This window comes from Hyperoodon ampullatus (assembly GCF_949752795.1).
Source record: "Hyperoodon ampullatus genome assembly, chromosome: 9".
In the NCBI taxonomy this organism is placed as follows: domain Eukaryota; kingdom Metazoa; phylum Chordata; class Mammalia; order Artiodactyla; family Ziphiidae; genus Hyperoodon; species Hyperoodon ampullatus.
Genome location: NC_136922.1, coordinates 49,964,989 through 49,984,492, shown reverse-complemented (window position 1 = coordinate 49,984,492; position 19,504 = coordinate 49,964,989). Strand labels below are relative to the sequence as shown.

Genomic DNA, 19,504 nt, shown 5'->3' with positions numbered 1-19,504 from the left:
AGAGCAAGACATTGGATCTTCAGTTGGGCACCAGATGTTTTTACTGAGGGAAAAAAAATAAAAGTTAAGAGCTTTTAAATCTTACATTATTACTTTGATTGTATAAGAAATAATAGTGACATTTCATTCTCTGAAATGTATTATGGGGGTTTTCCTTCATATTGATACACTATGTTATTCAATGAATTAGTTAGTATAGAACCAGTTTAAAAGACCTGAGAGTGCAGTGACAGCCAAGAAGGATATTTTGAAGTTTGAAATGATCCCTATATAAATAGAACGGATCAGCATAACTTTGGGATAAAATTAGCTGACAGTTTGTGGGCTCTCTAGCATGTGCCTGTTAGCTTGGTGCCGCTCTCCTGATAAACCACAGCACAGCTTCCAAAGGGAGAGGAAGGATGGACAGCACGGCTGCCCCTATCACTAAATCTGCAGCTGCCAAGTTAGTTAAGAGAAATTTCCTTGAGGCTCTAAAGTCAAATGACTTCGGAAAATTGAAGGCCATTTTAATCCAAAGGCAAATAGATGTGGACACAGTTTTTGAAGTTGAAGATGAGAATATGGTTTTGGCATCTTATAAACAAGGTAAAAATTATAGGTGTAATTGTAAAATCGATAGAAAATGGATTTGTTTTTTTAATGCACAGCCTTAGTCACCCAATCTAAACTGGTAGCTCTTATTATTTCTTTAAATATATACTTTAAAATATTTCTAATGTAATCATTTCTTTCTTTTTAAACTAGACAAAATCATGAGCTGGTATATATATATATAAATATATTTTTTCTTCTCTTTACTTTCCTTCTCTTTTCTTTCTGTATCCCTGTGCCTAGAATTTGAAATTCTGGATAATCATATTTATTAGTGCAATTTTCTTCTATTTCTAACTTTATTTCTTCTTATAAGTACATAGAATAAAGAAACCATCTCTAGATTATGGCTAAACAGATTGCTGAGATCTAATCCAGACAGTATGACTGGCTTGGGAACAGGCTGCCAGCCCTCTGTTAACAGGGCTACTTAAAGATATATCATCTCTACATCCACCTGGAGGGAGAAGAGGATTTTTTGCCCCTATTTGAAGGGTTAATAAATGGGTAAGGCTGTACCGTGATACACCTTTATGATCCTTGTCATTTTAATGAGTTTTCAGTTCAGGCAGAAAAGCTGAAACCAGAAAAGCCAAAAAGTTAACTTTTTCCCGTGACTACAGTGATAGATCAAAATTGTAGATCTACCTAACACAGAGTATCTGCCTTATGAAGGACTAAGGATAGCAAAAATTAGAACTGAATTTTTTTTTTTTATCACGGGATTTTCTGGAACCCATGCTTAATAAGTCAGAAATAAATTAGAAGTGAGCAGATTCTGATTTCCCAAATCAGCTAGTTAATGGGAAATTTGAGTAGCGAGGCCATCTGGTAAGCGGACTGCAAACAAACACCACGTTCAACATCACTTCTGTTTAAACAAAATAGGTGATAAGGTCTTGTGTACAGCATTGAGAAAGAGAGATCATTTTTTTATGTTTAAAATACTTTCCATTTGTATATAAATCATCAGCACCATCAATTTTCAGAAATGAATACTAATGGTATATATTTCTACATTAATTTACTATCAGTTCTGAAGGAAGGATGGAATAGTTGAGGCCAGTTACTGTGTTTATGATTTTTACTTCAGGGTTTTATTATAAATTGGCATTGCTATCTTGATTGGGAAATAAAGAAGAGGTCTGCTTTTTAAAAAGTGGTTGGTGGAGATTCTGTTAAGAAGAAAGAATGTATACTATATGATCAGATTACTTTCATCTTATGGATTTGTTCAGTGAAAGACTGCCTGAATGCTTAATACATTTTTAAGGTATTTTTTAAAACTTATATTCGTGCCTAGCTTAAAATACTTGTGTCCAAGTCAGCAGGTAATTTATTTGACCCTGAGTTGTGAAGACTGCCTTTTCTCATCTGAGCATGCCAAATTGCGTAGATCATGCGAAGGTTCAGAGGTTGTGAGAAAGGAAGTTTTAGTGGCAGTTTCTGGAGAAGAAGGGTGCTGTTTCTCTTGCTTCCAATGGTGTTATCATCCCTGAATGAGAAAAAAATGCATTTTAAAATCTTTCTGTCAATATGAGCCAACTCCCTATGGTCTTCATAGAGCTAAATTTTCATTCATGCAAATGGGTGTTTTCATAGGACTGTGGGATGGGACTTTCAATTAGGGAGAAAGCAAATTACACTCTCTGGATCTGGGGGAAAAAAAAGAGAACAGTAACATTCTTATGCATGCTAGGTGGATGAATGCAAGAAATGTTAGGATTTGTGGCCATATCTTCAGGGTTTATGCAGGAAATCTGTGTGTGTGTGTGTGTGTGTGTGTGCACGTACACATGTGCATATAGAAAAAAATACACTTACTCTCTGTTTAATATGAATATGGGTATAAGAATCTGTCTCTTCAATCTTAATCCCAGATTGAAGCCTCATTTTCTTCAGTTTCTTCAGATATTTTCACATGGCTTCCAGCCTAATTATCAAACTTTTTATTTTAGTCAGGAATGGAAGTGATGCATAGAATCCTAGTTGCTAGCCAAGCAAAGTAGACCTAAGTGGTTATATCAGTTTCTAAGTCACAGAGGAATTCCCAGGGACTAGTGTAGAGCTGAGCAGGCTACACTGGTCATTTGTTTGTTAGTTAGAATTAGTTACTTCCTTTCTGAATAATTCTAAGGAATGAGACGCTTTGTGGTCTTGAAGGGTATGTGACTAGATTAAACTTTGTGAGACTTTATTAAATCACAGCAGACTTTTTGGATGTTGAATGCTGTTGAATTGCTATGCATTAGTTTTTGATTTTTTTAAGCACTTTTAAAAATCTCTACAACAGAAAAGTTCACAAATCATAAGTGTGAAGCTTGATTAATTTTCACAAAATAAACAAACATATGCAACCAGCATCCAGAAAAAGAAATAGAACATTACCTATTTACTTTTAAAGTGTGGGAATCTTCAGATTTTAGTAATTTTGGGCTTACTAAGCAAGACAATGTGTAAAATCTAGAACATACTATGCTACCTTTAAATTTGCTTGTGTAGTTAGTAATGTAATCTGTATTCAACATTTGATTGTCCTGTGGAAAATCAACAGTGGTACGTTTAATCCCAAATAATTTTTGTTTCTTTTAGGACATAGGATTTTTTAAAGTGACCACATTTTCTCCCCTAATTATGGTATGTTTAAGCCAGTATGAATGCAAGTTTATACTTTTTGTAAAGGCAACTCAAAAGTCTGTTGGTGAAGAAATCAACTTGGAATCTAAACATTGCAACCCCCAATCCACAATCTAAATGGTACACTAATAATCAAAAGTTGACCTCCTAAGCAAATATAAAATATGGACTTTGTGAGGAAGGTAAAACAAAGTGTCTGGAAATTCACTTCTGCTTCCCCATCTCATTGAGTAACTTCTCTCACCTGTGAGACATAGAACAGATTTAGAAGCCAGCATCCAGGTTCAGATGGCAAGCCCTGCCTAGCCCCAGCACCTAATAATGATTCTTAAAGTTTGAGACATCTCATTCTATTTTTTCAAGTTATTTTAAACTTCATAATCAAATCTTCAGATAAAATTATGTTTTATCAATTAAAAATATTTCTCTCACACTTTGTAAAGCAAACATTAAAAACATTCTGGTTGGGACTTCCCTGGTGGTCCAGTGGTTAAGAATCCACCTTCCAATGCAGGGGACGCAGGTTTGGTCCCTGGTGGGGGAACTAAGATCCCACATGCCGTGGGGAACGAAACCCGCGCACTATAGAGCCCTCGAGCCACAACTAGAGACAAGCCCCCACGTGCTGCAACTAAGACCCGACGCATCCAAATAATAATAAAATAAAAATTTTAAAAAAGAAAGCCACTCTTTAAAAAAAAAAAGAAGCATTCTGGTTGGCATTTGCATTATCTCCTAGAGAATAGCAGATACATGGGTCTGAAAAGTAAAAACAAGTAAGCAAAATTACATCTACCAGCTGACCACTTTAAAATGGGAATGAAGTGAAGAAAAGTTAAATACACGAACAACTTTTAACTGCCAAATGCAATTAGCAGTTGAATAGTCAAGGGATGTCAATGATATAAAGTTTGTTATGAGCCAAGCACACAGTATTTATAGTGAAAGTGGGTCTCTAAGAAAACGCAAAGTTATTCATATTGGTTCTCACTAGGCGATCTCCATACGGGAAACGTGAATATCCATAAAGCTGTTTCCAAAGGTTTTTCAACCACACATTTGATTCTCCTTCAGATGCATGACCCTTGGCTCATTAAAGTTACAGGCAGAATATCATACTTGCTCATTAATGTTACAGGCAGAATATCATACTTATCTCTTTGTATGGAATTCCCTAGTCAGCAAGGTTAATCAGAGTCCTTTTATTAATCAGCGTAATGCACTTTAAGTACTTCGTTTATGGCCCACAGCCACAGGTTCTTTGGGTTGATAGTCATATTTTTAATTAAAATAACCAATGAATGATTTCACTGGAAAACTTTCTGGCAGGTACTCTATCTACTTTACTAAGTAGCAACTGCCTTCCAAATATCTTGAAAGCTCTTATTTTCACTCTCTTAATGAGTCATCTTGTTATCACCTAATTTTCCTCTTTGCCAGAAATTCACTCTCCTACTTTCCTATTGCCATCCCAGGGTTCTTTTCCTTTCCTAGTTCAAATTTTTTTCTTTAAAATTTTACATTTCAAGCTTTTTTTTTTTTTTTCCCTCTCTCCTGGGGAAACTCTGAGATTTATCCTGAAAATATTAGCTATTAAAAAATAGGCAAGAATTGTGCTCCAGCATGTAATCCTTCAGAACTGTGTAAATACGTGGACACAGCAGAGCAAATGTCTGCTTATCCAGCCACGAGCAGTGTGTGTAACCTTTGGCTGTAATAACAGAGGCTTCTTGTGTGTGGCGTTCTTTGGACTCAGATAACATTACAGCTGATAACTGTGGCAGAGCCGAGCTTAGCTGAAGATTTATCAGAGATGTGTATATCCCCCCAAACACTGGAGCAGAGTCAACCCTTCTTCCAAAAGGTGGCCCAAACACTTCGCTCCTTACTATATTTCCTGAGCCGGGGGTTTTCTACTCAGTGACTCAGGCATATCTCTGGATTCAGATTTAAATTAAACACACACACACACACACACACACACACACACACACACACACGGTTGGTCTGTGTATTTTTGTAGGGGCATAACTCCTAAATTCCTTTAGAACTTTGTGGAGAATTGATATTGGTTTGGAGGTGGACTGCATGTAGCTTTCAGATCATTGATGGCTATTTAGAGATTTGGGGGAGACTAGGTATACAAACATGGGCACTTCCTGCTACTTAATCTCTACAAGATATTTATCCTCATTTGTAAAGTGGAGGCTTTGTCAAGACCCCCTCTAGATCTCCTGCATGCTGATAATCTTCAGTGTTTTGAAGGAGAAATTATATAAACAGATTAAGTGTCATGGTCTGGGGAAGGTAAAAAGTAATGGTAGATGCTATAAATCCACATGGGTGTGGCCTATATTTGAGAGTTCTCTCTGGGATTTTTTCCTAGGAGAAAGAATCTGTATTTTCTTCTCAGTTAAGCTCATTGCTCAAGCAGAGCTCAAGCAGAAGGCATCACTGCCCACAAACTGCAGACCCGGGGTGAGAACCAAGTAGTTTACATTAGGGGAAGCAGTGCCTTCCTCACCTCTGGCCCCATCAAGGGCTTTGTTCTGGGGTTTTACTCCCTCCCCACAGTCCTTTGTGCAGTCTGAGCACACAGTCAAAGGGCATCCTGGACTCTGCAGAAGTGAGCAGAGGGGGGCCCTTTGAAAGACAAATGCGAAGAATAAATCACATTTTGAGTTCTGAAGCCCTGGGACAATATTGCTGTGGAAAGAAGGGAGAGTGTACAAAATGAATCTGCCTGATTAGTTAACTGTATTTCTGTCATGCTGTGATCATTGGGGGTTACATTTTGCAGGACAAATTTTGATCTCTTGACATACCAGCATCAACACAAGTGTGTTAATGGCTGCTGCATCACTGTGGTTTTTTGGCAATGGCATTACCTCAGGTTTGGTTCTCAGTGAGGGTAGGTGTGGTGGAAAGGACACTCCTGCTTGTTTCCACACTTGGTACACAGTGACCTGTGGCCGTATCGTCATTTAAAGGTGGTGACTGTATGTGTGTGGCCTGTTTGCTGTGGACTGCTTCTGTCTCTGCAGTGGGCTTTCCTGCTTTGCAAGGGCTTGAATTATCCAGAAACTCCTCCCCACTACCCCCCACCAAAGTTCTGCAATGCAGCTTCAAGATACATTGCGACAGACCCTGATCTGTATCGACTATCTATTCTCTTCCTATCTCTCCACTCAGCTTCCTAGGGGCACCAGCTAAGGGGTCTTGCTGCCACCCACCCATCTACGTTCCTACCACCCACATTCCTTTCTAGGAGAGGTGAGTTGTAGGCACAATTCCATTTATGAGGTTGGCTGAATTCCAACACCTGGCCATCTCTGAGCCCAATTTGCTGGTTAATGATTGTGATTATAGGACATGGAGATGAAACTGAATGAGAGGTCAAGGATAACCGATTCATGTAATAAACAGGCAGGATAGATTCTCTAAGTGCTACTGGGAATTTAGGAGGAAGAAAAAAAAATCAACCAGCAAATGTATCTCCATATCAGAGATGTGACACATAGATGAATTCGGGATCTTCTTTCTTTCCTTATGATTTGTGAAGCAGGCTTGGCGCTAAACCTATTCTACTTCCACAAAGACAGAGACAGATGGAAACCCTGCATTGCAGATACTCTGAGTCCATTAGCTTGGACTGAGGCAGACGACTTATGGCTCTAACAGGCTGAAAAAGTGGCAGTTTTCTCATCTGGAAAATGAAAGGCTTGGACTGGATAATCTTCCCTCCAGCGCTAACATTCTGTGTTTCTTTGATTTTACATCAAAATGGTGTTTTCTTAATCAGCTCTCTGCTGCTTCCTTTCTGAAATCATTTTTCTTACCACTGCAGAAGCAGACTTGAGTTTCCAATCAGTTGCTGCATAGAGCTGCCTAATCTTTGCCGTTAATTGGCAAGCAAAACACACTCCAGTTTTCAGATCTGGAACCAGCTTCTTTGCAAGAGAGTTAGAAGAGGCTGTCTTTGCAAATTGCTTGTAGAGGAAATTTGAGTATTAAGATGACTAAGTATTGGTGTTAAGTGATTCATTCCTTATCAAAAGCAGGTTGCATACCATATAGCTTAAAAACTATGCTTGGAACACAGATTCAATGTGCACAGCTAAATGGAAATGTATATATGGATATATACAAATGTATTGTTTGTGCATATCTATTTACACACACACTCACACACACACACACAGGCACAGGGTTGATCCTCCCCAGTCCAGACTGTCTGTGAAACTATTTGTCTCTACCAGGGAAAATCCATATCACCAAATACCTTCCCTTTTCAGTGTCTGAAGTCTGGAATTAGTATCTTAGAACTTAATTCTATTGTATGAATACAGATTCCTACATAAATTCAGATAATCCTAAGAGGGTCACACTTTAAATAATCCTCAGTCTATTAGACCTTAGTGTAAATTAACTTTGGATTTCTTTTTAAAGAACAACTTTGGATAAGGGGAGAGTTGGGAGGACGAGAAAGCAAAATGGCCCTAGAATTCTGAGTGAGATGAAAAGAGATTAAAGTGTGTGTGAGTGTGTGTGTGTGTGTGTGTGTGTCTGTCTGTCTGTCTGTCTGTCTAGGTTGGAGGGTGAGCCATAGAAAAACAAACTTCTGGTTGGGAGCATTCATTCCCTCAGGATTAATCAGCATTGTGCATAACCCTATAAATAACCTCTTTTTAAAAAAATATAAATTTATTTTTGGCTGCATTGGGTCTTCGTTGCTGTGCATGGGCTTTCTCTAGTTGCGGTGAGCGGGGGCTACTCTTCGTTGGCAGTGCACGGGTTTCTCATTGCAGTAGCTTCTCTTGTTGCGGAGCACAGGCTCTAGACGCGCGGGCTTCAGTAGTTGCGGCTTGTAGGCTCTAGAATGCAGGTTCAGTAGTTGTGGCGCACAGGCTTAGTTGCTCCACAGCATGTGGCATCTTCCTGGACCAGGGCTTGAACCCGTGTCCCCTGCACTGGCAGACAGATTCTCAACCACTGCACACCAGGGAAGCCCTAAATGGCCTTTGTAAAACTAAATTATTTTCCCCCTGGCCAGGAGCACAACAGTTTATTTTAATTTTATTTATTTTTATAAATAGTAATACATGCACAGGGTACTAAATTTAAAAGCTCAAGGGGAGCATTGAAGGGTAAGTAGATCTATGTTCTTGTCCCCCAGTCCCCACCAGTGCAACCAGTTTCTTGTGTTAGGTGTTTATAAATATTTTCTTACATGTTAGCCTTTATGCACACTCTTCACCTCCCTGCTTCTCTCACTCAATAATATATCTTGAGATTTTTTTCCATACCAGTATACACAGAACTGCCCCCTTTTTTGTAATGGCTGTATAGTGTTCCACTGTACGGATGTACATACTTTATTTAAATAGTCTCCTATTGATGAAGATTGAGGTTGTTTCCAATCACTAACCATTAAGAACAATGCTGTAGTGTAGTGCATGTTGTTGTCCTGGGCCAGGTTACCAGGATTTATAACTCCCGGGAACTTCATACTCTTCATAAAGAGTTCAGTGCAAATAGTGTTCCTGGGAGTTGTGTAATACAGTGGCCCTTATATGGCATTTCACACATGAGTGAATGTACTTGTAGGATAAATACCCAGGAGTGGTGCGTAGGTAGTTCTTTTCACTTAAATGAGAGACTTTTAATACCTGATCACCAGGCCCACCTTTAACGTGGTCATCATCCTCTGAGTGCCCTCCAGATGCTCATTTTTGTTGCCCAGAAGTATTCACAATATTTTAGATTTTTCTGACCTCATCTAATCAGTGAAGAATACAACTTTTATTTCTCTTGTTCTGGGTGCTATACCCTATTAATGTAGCTAAAGATTGTATCAGCATTTGGGCAGCTTCATCTTACTGTTGGCTCATTTCTAGATTATTGTCAACTCAAATACTTAGGTTTTTCCTCAAATAAATTACCATTAAATCATAATCTGCTGGGACTTCCCCGGTGGTTCAGTGGTTAAGACTCCGCACTTCCAATGCAGGGGACGTGTGTTCGATCCCTGGTTGGGGAACGAAGATCCCATATCCCACACGGTGCGGCCAAAATTTTAAATAAATAAATAAATAAAGACGATCTTTCAAAAAAAAAATCTAAAAAAAGAAACTCATAATCTGCTTACTTTGTACTCACGTAGTGGAATTTTTACAACCTATTGTAAAAACAAACTTCTGACTTATCCATGTTAAAATTTATATTGTTGTTTCCACCCTAGAGTCTCTTCTAAGCTGTTGAGCTATATCTGCATCTTCATCTTGCCATTAAATATTTCATCTTTCTGAACCTAGTTTCCATTCTCCACTCATAGTGAGCTTAATGTCTTGGCTCTGGGTATTGACATTGAAAAAAATATTTATAAAGTTATCTTTGTTATAGCTTGTCAAAATGGCAATCATTGGACACTTGGGAAAAAAGGACTAGTTCAGTGTTTAGAAGTCAGAGGTAAGAGGGGAAAAGGAAAGAGAAAGAGAGAGGGTGAGAGGGAGGGAGGGTGGGAGGAGAGAGAGAGATTTCCAACAACTAATGGAAAAATTTTATTTAAGATCTCAGTTCTAGGAACAATTATGCTTCTCCTGACCAATTAATTTGTGTATAGCTTGTGGGCATAGTTAATTGTGCAGCATATCATGTTTTCCTGTTTATTTTGGCTGCTGGGAAGTTCAAAGGCAAATTTACAGTGTGGTTCTAGCATATATACAACACAGTTTATATTTTGGGTATCTATCTGACCCTGGACCTCTTTTTATTTTCCTTCCTTATTTTTTCCTTTGCCCTTATTTTCTAGATCATTAAAAAAATCTTGTGTAAAATTTATAAGCTGCTATAAATTCTTCTTAATTCTTCTTCGGAAAGAGGTGTTGTATAAACTGATAGGCAAATAAAATCTTGGTGTGACAAATTTTCTAAAGACATCAAATACATTCATACCTTAGCTTGACAATAGCAACAACTAGAGGGAAAAAGAACTGTGATGGAATGAAAATTATAAGCTTGTAAGTAACAGCTTTGGAATCATTCAAGACAATGATTGGGAGTTAAAAAAATTCTTTAATAAGAATGTCATGTAAATCATCACGTAAAATAAAATGCAATCACATAAATGAAGGTCTCAAACACAAATGCCTTGGACAGCCAGGAAGGTAAAGTAAATGAAGGACCAAGATAATACAGAATAGTAGAGAGCCCCTGTCCCATTTAAGTAATCCAAATACACCACTAAGCTAAACATTTGCAGATCCATCAGCCACTAGTTTACAACTTCCAAATCATCCCCCAATTTTATAAATGTGACGAAAGTAAAATATTTTGTAAAAATCCTCACTAATTCTCACAGGGAGAAATCCTAGGCCAAGAAGTTAAACTTTCTCTCCCTTTCTTTTTTCAGGTTATTGGTTGCCTAGTTACAAATTAAAGTCTTCCTGGGCCACGGGCCTGCATCTTTCTGTCTTGTTTGGTCACGTGGAATGTCTTCTGGTGCTACTGGACCACAATGCTACAATCAACTGTAGACCTAATGGGAAAACCCCTCTTCATGTGGCTTGTGAAATGGCCAACTTGGATTGTGTTAAGATCCTCTGTGACCGTGGAGCAAAGCTCAATTGCTACTCCTTAAGTGGACACACAGCTTTACACTTCTGTACGACTCCAAGCTCCATCCTCTGTGCCAAGCAATTGGTTTAGCCTTTCTGGGTGGCTGACATTGTCATCTACTTGCCCAGTCATGGTTTTGAAAAATGGTGACCCTTACTTACCTCCAGCAATGTAGTATGTATCTCTATTCATTAAGCCTAATTCAGGGGGCCCTAAACATATGTAGAGAGATAGTTATGTTGGCCCCAGTCATTCAGTGATGATCACATTGAATTCTTATTACTGTTTTAATTGCAGGAGTCTCGTAATTAACACATTTATTTAACAAATATTTATTAGCTTCTCTGATGTCAGGTAATGTGCTAAGAAAGTAAAAAGAGAAAATAGTTTCTGACTTCTAGGAGCTTATATTCTAGTAGGGGAGATAAATATTGAGGAAATAAATTATAAATACATAACTGTAAATTGGGAAAGGAGCAAAATAAGGTGCTATGAAAGAGAACGTCAGGAGTAAACTATTATAAAATGTATAAAACTTCTCTAAAGATAACGATATTTAAGCTGAAGCTTTATAATGAGAAGGAGCTGGCCATTAAAAACAAGAGCAAACGAGAAGAGTCTAGGGATAGGGAATAGCATGTGCAAAGTTGCTAGGGGAGCAAAAAACTTGGAATATCCAACACATGGAAGAAGGCCAGTATGGCCAGAATATCATGGGGGAGGGGTGGGAGTGATAAGAGGGTAGAGGGTAGTGCCGCCAGATTACATTGGATGTGTCAGATCATATATGGCCTGATGGGTGCCGAGTGTGGGGTTTAGAAATGGAGCCACTGAAAAGTTTAAAGCAAGGCAATGACACGGTTTAATTTTCACTTAAGATCATCAATATGGGGTCATTCATAAGCTAGGTTGGAGAAGGCCAAGAATGGAAGCAGGGAGACCAGCAGGGAAACTCCTGCAATAGTGTAGGTGAGGGGGATGATGATTTGCACTAAGGGGAAAGCTTGGATAGGAAAATTAGAAAATGGCTTTTCAATATGTTTTAGAAGCAGAATTGGTGGGACTTGGAGATGGATTTGATATAGGTGGGGGTGGGGCTGGGTGACAGAAAAGAAAGTTTCAAAAATCATTGCCAGGTTTCTGGCTTTAGAAAATGGCTGGATAGTGATGCCTTTTTTTTTTTTTTTTTTTTTTTTTTTTTTTTTGCGGTACGCGGGCCTCTCACTGTTGTGGCCCCTCCCGTTGCGGAGCACAGGCTCCGGACGCGCAGGCTCAGTGGCCATGGCTCACGGGCCTAGCCGCTCCGCGGCATGTGGGATCCTCCCAGACCGGGGCACGAACCCACGTCCCCTGCATCGGCAGGCGGACTCTCAACCACTGCGCCACCAGGGAAGCCCAGTGATGCCATTTTTTAAGATGGGAAAACTTGGGGGAAAAGCATGTATGTGGGGAAGATCATTATACCATTTTTTTTTAAGTTGGGTTTACAGAGGTATAATTTATATACCATAAATTCACTGTTTTTGAGTAATAGATAGTCATGAAACCATTCACCACACTTATCTCAAAAAATCCCCCGATGCCCTTGGTAGTTAATTCCCTCACTCGCCCCCCACCCCTGGCAACTGTTGATCTGTTTTCTGTCCCTTTAGTTTCATCTTTTCAGAATGTCATATTAATTAAATTATACAATATGTAACCTTTTGAGGCTGGTTTCTCCAGTTTAGCATAATGCATTTGAGATTCATCAATGTGACTGCACTCACTGGTAAATCAGACCTTTTTACTGCTGAATAGTATTCCGTGTATAGATGTAACACAGCTTATTCACTCCCTAGTAGAGGGGCATTTGGATTGCTTCTAGTTTTTGACAATTTTGAAAAAAGCTGCTATACACATTTGCATACACGTTCTTGTATGGACATGTTTCATTTCACATGGGTAAACACCTAGGAATGGGAAGATGGGTTGTATGGTAAGTTTATAAGAAACTGCCAAACTGTTTTCCAAAGTGCTTGTACCCTTTTGCATTTCCGCCAGCAGTGTGTAAGAGTTCCTGTTATCCTCCATCCTTGTGAGAACTTCGTAATGTCAGATTTTTAAAAATTGTTTTAGCCATTATAATAAGTATTAATAGCATCTCATTATGATTTTAATTTGAATTCCTCTAATGACCAAAGACATTGAGTATGTTTTCATGTATTTATCTGCCAGCTGTGTGTTCACTTTGGTGAAATATCTGTTCATTCTTTTGCTGCTTTTTGGTTTTTTTTTTAAATGGTTGTTTTCTTGTTATTGATCTGTGAGAGTTCTTAATATATTTTGGATACTAGCCCTTTGTCAAATATGTGTTTTGCAAATATTTTAATTCATTCTTTGGATTTTCATTTTTCTAACGGTGTTTTTAAAAGAGCAGAAGTATTGGGCTTCCCTGGTGGCACAGTGGTTGAGAGTCCACCTGCCGATGCAGGGGACGTGGGTTCGTGCCCTGGTCCGGGATCCCACATGCCGCGGAGCGGCTGGGCCCGTGAGCCATGGCCGCTGAGCCTGCGCATCTGGAGCCTGTGCTCGGCAACGGGAGGGGCCACAGCGGTAAGTGGCCCGCGCACCACAGAAAAAAAACAAAAACAAAGAGCAGAAGTATTTAATTTTGATAAATTCAGTTTATCAATTTTTACCTCTTATGGTTTGTGCTTTCTGTGTTCTAGCTAAGAAATGTTTGATTAACCCAAGTAACAAAGGTTTTCTCCTACGTTTTTCTTCTAGAAGTTTTATAATTTCAGGTTTTACTTTTATGTCTTTGATTCATTTTGAGTTATTTCTTGCATATGGTGTGAGGTACGGGTTGAAGTTCATCTTTTTCGTGTATGGATGGCCAGTTGTTTCAACATCATTTGTTGAAAAGAATATTCTTTCACCATTGAATTGTTTTGATATTTTTCTCAAAAGTCAATTGGCCAGGACTTCCCTGGTGGTCCAGTGGTTGAGACTTCACCTTCCAAGGGTGCAGGTTTGATCCCTGGTCGGGGAGCTAAGATCCCACACGCCTCACAGCCAAATAACCAAAACATAAAGCAGAAGCAGTATTGTAACAAATTCAATAAATACTTTAAAAATGATCTACATTAAAAAAATCTTTAAAAAAAAGTCAATTGGCCAAATAAGTATGGGTCCATTGATCTATATATCTATTTTTTGCTAATCCTCCACTGCCTTGGTTGCTTTATATCAAGTCTCAAAAGCACATAGGGTGAGTCCTTCTAGGTTAGTTTTAAACATGAGAGGTTTCAGACCTCTTTGAGACATCAAAGTGAGTAAGTCAAGGATGCACTTGATATAAAAGTATATATTTCAGAAAAGAGCTCTGAACTAAAGCAGTAAGTTTAGGAGCCATTGGCCTATAGATTGTATTTGAAGCCAAGGAAATCAATTAACTCACCTGGATAAACAGTGTAGAGAGATAAAAGAGAACTTAGGACCAAGCTCTGACAAATTCTTATGTTTCGATGTTAGCAGGATGGAGAGGAGGCAATAAAAGAGAGTGAAATTATTCTAGGGTTTTGATTTCTCTTCCTTGTGATAACCACTTTCCTCTATAATTCTTTATTTCTAAGAATGTGTTAAAATATACTCCACACTAAAAAAAAAATAAAGAGTGAAATGGATTGATAAATGAAGTTGGAGAAAATCCAAGAGCAATTTTGGCATCAGAGAAACTAAGAAAAAGGCAGGTTCAAGAATGGGGGAGTGGTCAGTTGTATTGATAGCTACTGAGAGGTTTAATCAGATGTTCATTAGATTAAGTGACAGAGTTACCACTGACAAAAGTAGTTTTGGTGAAATGGTAGGTGTAGAAGCCAGATCAGAAGATGTGAATGGGAGGTTAGAAACTAGAGATGGCATATGCTGACAACTGTTAAAAGAAATTTGGCTGCAAATGTGAACATAAGAGTAGCATGATTGCTGAAGGGGGTTTGGGGGTGGGGGGGGCGTTTGTCACAGGAGACTATTATCTACAGTTGAAGATAAAAGGAAATGTTTGGGGACTTCTCTGGTGGCACAGTGGTTAAGAATCCGCCTGCCAATGCAGGGGACATGGGTTCGAGCCCTGGTCCAGGAAGATCCCACGTGCCGTGGAGTAACTAAGCCCGTGCGCCACAGCTACTGAGCCTGCGCTCTAGAGCCCGTGAGCTACAACTACTGAGCCCGTGTGCCACAACTACTGAAGCCCGCGCGCCTAGAGCCCGTGCTCTGCAACAAGAGAAGCAACCGCAATGAGAAGCCCGCGCACCACAACGAAGAGTAGCCCCCACCTGCCGCAACTAGAGAAGGCCCCTGCGCAGCAACGAAGACCCAGTGCAACCAAAAAAAAAAAAAAGGAAATGTTTGTACGCTGAAGGAAATGATTTATGGAAAGCAAACAGTTGAAGATGCATGAAACAGGATGACTGAAAGGTCCAAATCTTAGAGAAGCTGAGATGGGATGAAATCCAGAGACCTTGAGACACATCCTCCTTTTCAGCAGGTGAGCCAAAGTAAAAGATGGTTTTAATGCCAAAGCACTTGTAGATTTGGTTGTGGTAAGATGAGGGAGTCCTTATCCGGTACAAAATCATCAGCCAAAATGAGAGCAGAAAGACTGGAAATTGGATGAGAGAGGGGAAGATATGGAAAGGTCATGGGGAAAGAATGGGAGGACATGCTTGAAGATGCTATGGTCTTCTCAACCTGTGAGAACTAAAGGGAAAAAAAAATCACCCCAGCTTTTTCTCCTTCTTGCCTGCCCTGGGAGGAAGGGCCTAGTGCAGAGATGCTTGGAGAAGGACAGGCATCCATTGGAGCTTATCCACTTTACCTTCCTGCATGGGGCTATCACCACCTTTCATATTTACTTATACATTTATTTTTAGATTTAGTTTTTTTTAATCTACATTTTAACTAATTAATTTAAACTTTTAAGCTGTTTATCTTCAAAATTTTTGGAAAGTTAAGAAATTATATATTTGTTTAGTTATTGATCTTTTATATTGCTGCCTTTTCATCAACCATGGACTAACAGTGAGCTCCCGACCTCGTCTTTCCTCAGAGGTGTTACCACACAGCTTTCCCAGAGTTATTCCCCATGTGCTTTATCCCTGCCGACAGAGGGAGACCTACCTAGAGAGGGAGGAGTAAAGAGGTAGGAGGAGACTGAGCAACACCCCTTGTAGGCTGACACAAGGAATTGGACTGATAACCGGAGAGGAAGAGTAGAAGGAAGTCTGTTAAAGATAACTGACCCTTTAGCACCACGTCATCAAAGACTGAAGCCATAACAAGAAAGATAAATTAGAGAACACAAAAACGTTTGTTTCAACATCTGTGTGGCAAACAGATTATAAAATTAAAAAGCAGTCATAGGGCTTCCCTGGTGGTGCAGTGGTTGAGAGCCCACCTGCCGATGCAGGGGACGCGGGTTCGTGCCCCGGTCCGGGAGGATCCCACATGCCGCGGAGTGGCTGGGCCCGTGAGCCATGGCTGCTGAGCCTGTGCGTCCGGAACCTGTGCTCCGCAACGGGAGAGGCCACAACAGTGAGAGGCCTGCGTACCGAAAAAAAAAAAAAAAAAAGCAGTCATAAAACAGGGAAAAATATTTGGGACTATATGACAAAGGGCTCATATCCTTACTGTGTAAAGAAACTTTAAAAATTAAAGTTAGGAGGGTAACAGCTAAGAGGGAAAAAAAAGCACAAAGGGACCAAGAACAGGAATAGGTATTTCAGAAAAAAACAGGCGAGCATATAAACGACAAATAAAGGTAACATAATGATCACTTGTATTGTAATCAGTAAAGTGTCAATTAAAAATAAGAATTAGATGTTTTGTTGTGTTTATTACATTAACAAAGATATCAAAGATGATAATACATATGTTGACAAACACGTGGGGCAGTGCTCTCACACAGGCTTAATGGAGTGAAAATGCATACGATTGAGGGGAATATCAAAAGCTTAAAACCTTTTTAAACTCAGAAATTCTGCCTCTAGGATTAGGGACTAATTCAGCACCTTTTGACTCAGGGTTCTCATTGATGTAGGGCCTCAAATTCAGACTTTGGATATATCTCTAAACAAGGTTATACACTGAGTCAGAGATAACTGATGAGAAAGAAAGACTTTTATCATGTAACAGAATTGTGCTTGGTCACGTGATCTGTAGTACACTAGAAATTGAGACTTCTCCTAATTCTATGAGAATCTTCAAAATAGTGTAGTTATAGTGTGTTTTGTTTTATATTTTTGCAATAAAAGCTTTGGTTAAGGAATACATTTAAAATATACCACAATTTTAAAAGATATATATTGGCATTTTTAATTTTTTAATGTACCTAGAGTCTCAAAAAAGTTGCTTGATTTCTTTTTGCCCTCAGAGTCATTTATATTACTGAAATACTTAAAAATATTTTTATATATAATAGAAAAATTTAAGCTGTTACCTCCATACCATACAGACGTCAAAAATGATATTGTAAAAGAATGTTTATTGACATAGAAAGATTTTTTACAAATAAGTTCATAGGAGTGTATGAACTGCATAAACTTATTTTTCTAAAAATTATATATTATTATGCATATCAGAAAATAATATCTGAATTATGAGTCAAACTTGATAGCATAAGTAATATTTAGCTGTAGCTAAGTAACTTCAAAAAAGCAAATTTGTTATGTCGGATCCTTACTCTTAGAATAAGTGTTTTTTTTAAGTGTGGTACCTAGAAAATATTTCAAAACAAAATAAAACTGTAAATCAGGTAATTGGGTAAAATTTCACCCATTTTATGATTGGAGAAAAAGAGAAAAGGAGAAGAGAAGTGCTTGGAGGTAATCTTCTAGTCTGGAAATTCTAGAAAACTGTCAGCATCTTGCAGCCTTTCTTTTGCATTTTTATGTCTTCAGTTTCTTAGACAGTGCTTGGCACATAGGAAGTACTCAATAAATGGTCTCTGACTGATCTGGGAATGACTCCAGGAGCCCTGAGTGCATGGAAGGGAACTACTGCCATCTAGTAAATGGAAACTGTTATGTTCACAGTTAATTAAATGCTGCTGTTGGTCAGTTTTACTCTCTCAGTCTCTAGGGAGATAGCTGAGGGATGAATTTTCTCTCTCCAGGATTATGTGATAGACACTTTGAGAAGTTACATACATCACTTTGTAGCTGGACAGAGGGAATTGAGACAGCACACAGACAAGGAAAATAAGTCAGGCTAACATTAAACTCAGGACCAGAGAAGTCCATTAGAGGAAAACCAATGCCATGGCAACTGAAAACCGATGTAATTTCATTTGCTATTTAATGGGCTCTTTGTGGAAAAGTGCTCTTTGTGGAAAAGGCTAATTGAGGCCAAAAAATTGCATGCAATTTTCTCTTAAAGGATTTCCCCCTATTTTTTCAATGTTGCAGAGCCTGCTTTGTCCTCAGGCTGGATTTTGTCTGCTATTTTTTTGTTTGCCTTTCTACTTAATGCCCCCCATCTTCTGGCCTTTGTTTCCTTTGGTATTAGTATAATAGTGTTCATCAGTTGAGAAGGCTTATTTACCTCAGTGAAAATGTCCTTTCGGTGAATCCTGCATTTCCCTACAAATAAAGAGAGTCAGGTCAGGTTTAGCTGTCCGAAAAGCAGCATATTATTTCTACCTACTCCCTTTCGTAAGAGGAAAATGAAAGCTGCTTGCTTTTCTCTGCATGAAGCAAATCCTGACAGTTGGAGGAAAATTTGTTACTGCAGGAAAGCCATAAAAATTCAAATGTTTCCTAGCAGAATGTAGCATGAGGGCAATGTAAAGGAGACCATGGCTTTTAAAAGACTGTCCCCTGCTACTTGGTGTGACAGTGGCACGAGTTACCTGCACGTTAGGAAATTCCCTATTCAATGATGTGAACACAGTAAGGCAAGATGTCATTGGACTTCACTTTAGCCAAGAAATAGATATGCCTGCTTGACAGACACCTCTCTCACCAGTCCATCACCCTCTGTCTTTCCATCTCTTAGGTTATATATTGTAATAGTACAAGTCTGACCCTCCTAGTCACTTGCAAATAACCTTGGGGATTTTTGTCCCATATGCTGTATGGGACATACACTTGTACAATAAGAATTTAATATTTTCTTTAAATTGACATTACTTATTAAATTTAATTTTAAAGGAACTTTTATATCACTATAAAAATTAATTCATCACTATAAAAAATATGGCAGGGCTTCCCTGGTGGCGCAGTGGTTGAGAGTCTGCCTGCCGATGCGGGGGACGCGGGTTCGTGCCCCGGTCCGGGAGGATCCCACATGCCGCGGAGCGGCTGGGCCCATGAGCCATGGCCACTGAGCCTGCGCGTCCGGAGCCTGTGCTCCGCAATGGGAGAGGCCACAACAGTGAGAGGCCTGCGTACCGCCAAAAAAAAAAAAAAAAAAAAAAGGCCAAAATCCCTTGCTGTACATAGAAGGTAATAGTAACAGTAAATAATGAGCAATCAAATTCTTGACCTCTGTCAACCCAGAGACCTTCTTTTCTCAAATGGCAGAGAATGACTTTAAAAATCCTCGTCTTTTGGTTGCTATTTTTTCTAGAAGCATTATCTTCAATTCATCTGCTCTGAATGAATGAACTTGAAGTTTGTTT

At 39.0% G+C, this 19,504-nt stretch overlaps 1 protein-coding gene across 1 annotated transcript in view; it reads left to right on the top strand.

The window, feature by feature from the left end:
• Positions 1 to 401: 401 nt before the first annotated feature.
• ASB4 (ankyrin repeat and SOCS box containing 4) overlaps positions 402 to 19,504 on the top strand; it is a gene marked incomplete at both ends in the record, with an annotated part of 64,609 nt that continues 45,506 nt past the window's right edge. Inside the window, 3 exons of the mRNA XM_079711826.1 lie at positions 402 to 588; positions 10,643 to 10,932; positions 11,395 to 11,465. Coding sequence (XP_079567952.1) covers positions 402 to 588; positions 10,643 to 10,932; positions 11,395 to 11,465 — 548 coding nt within the window. The remainder of the gene's footprint in view (positions 589 to 10,642; positions 10,933 to 11,394; positions 11,466 to 19,504) is intronic.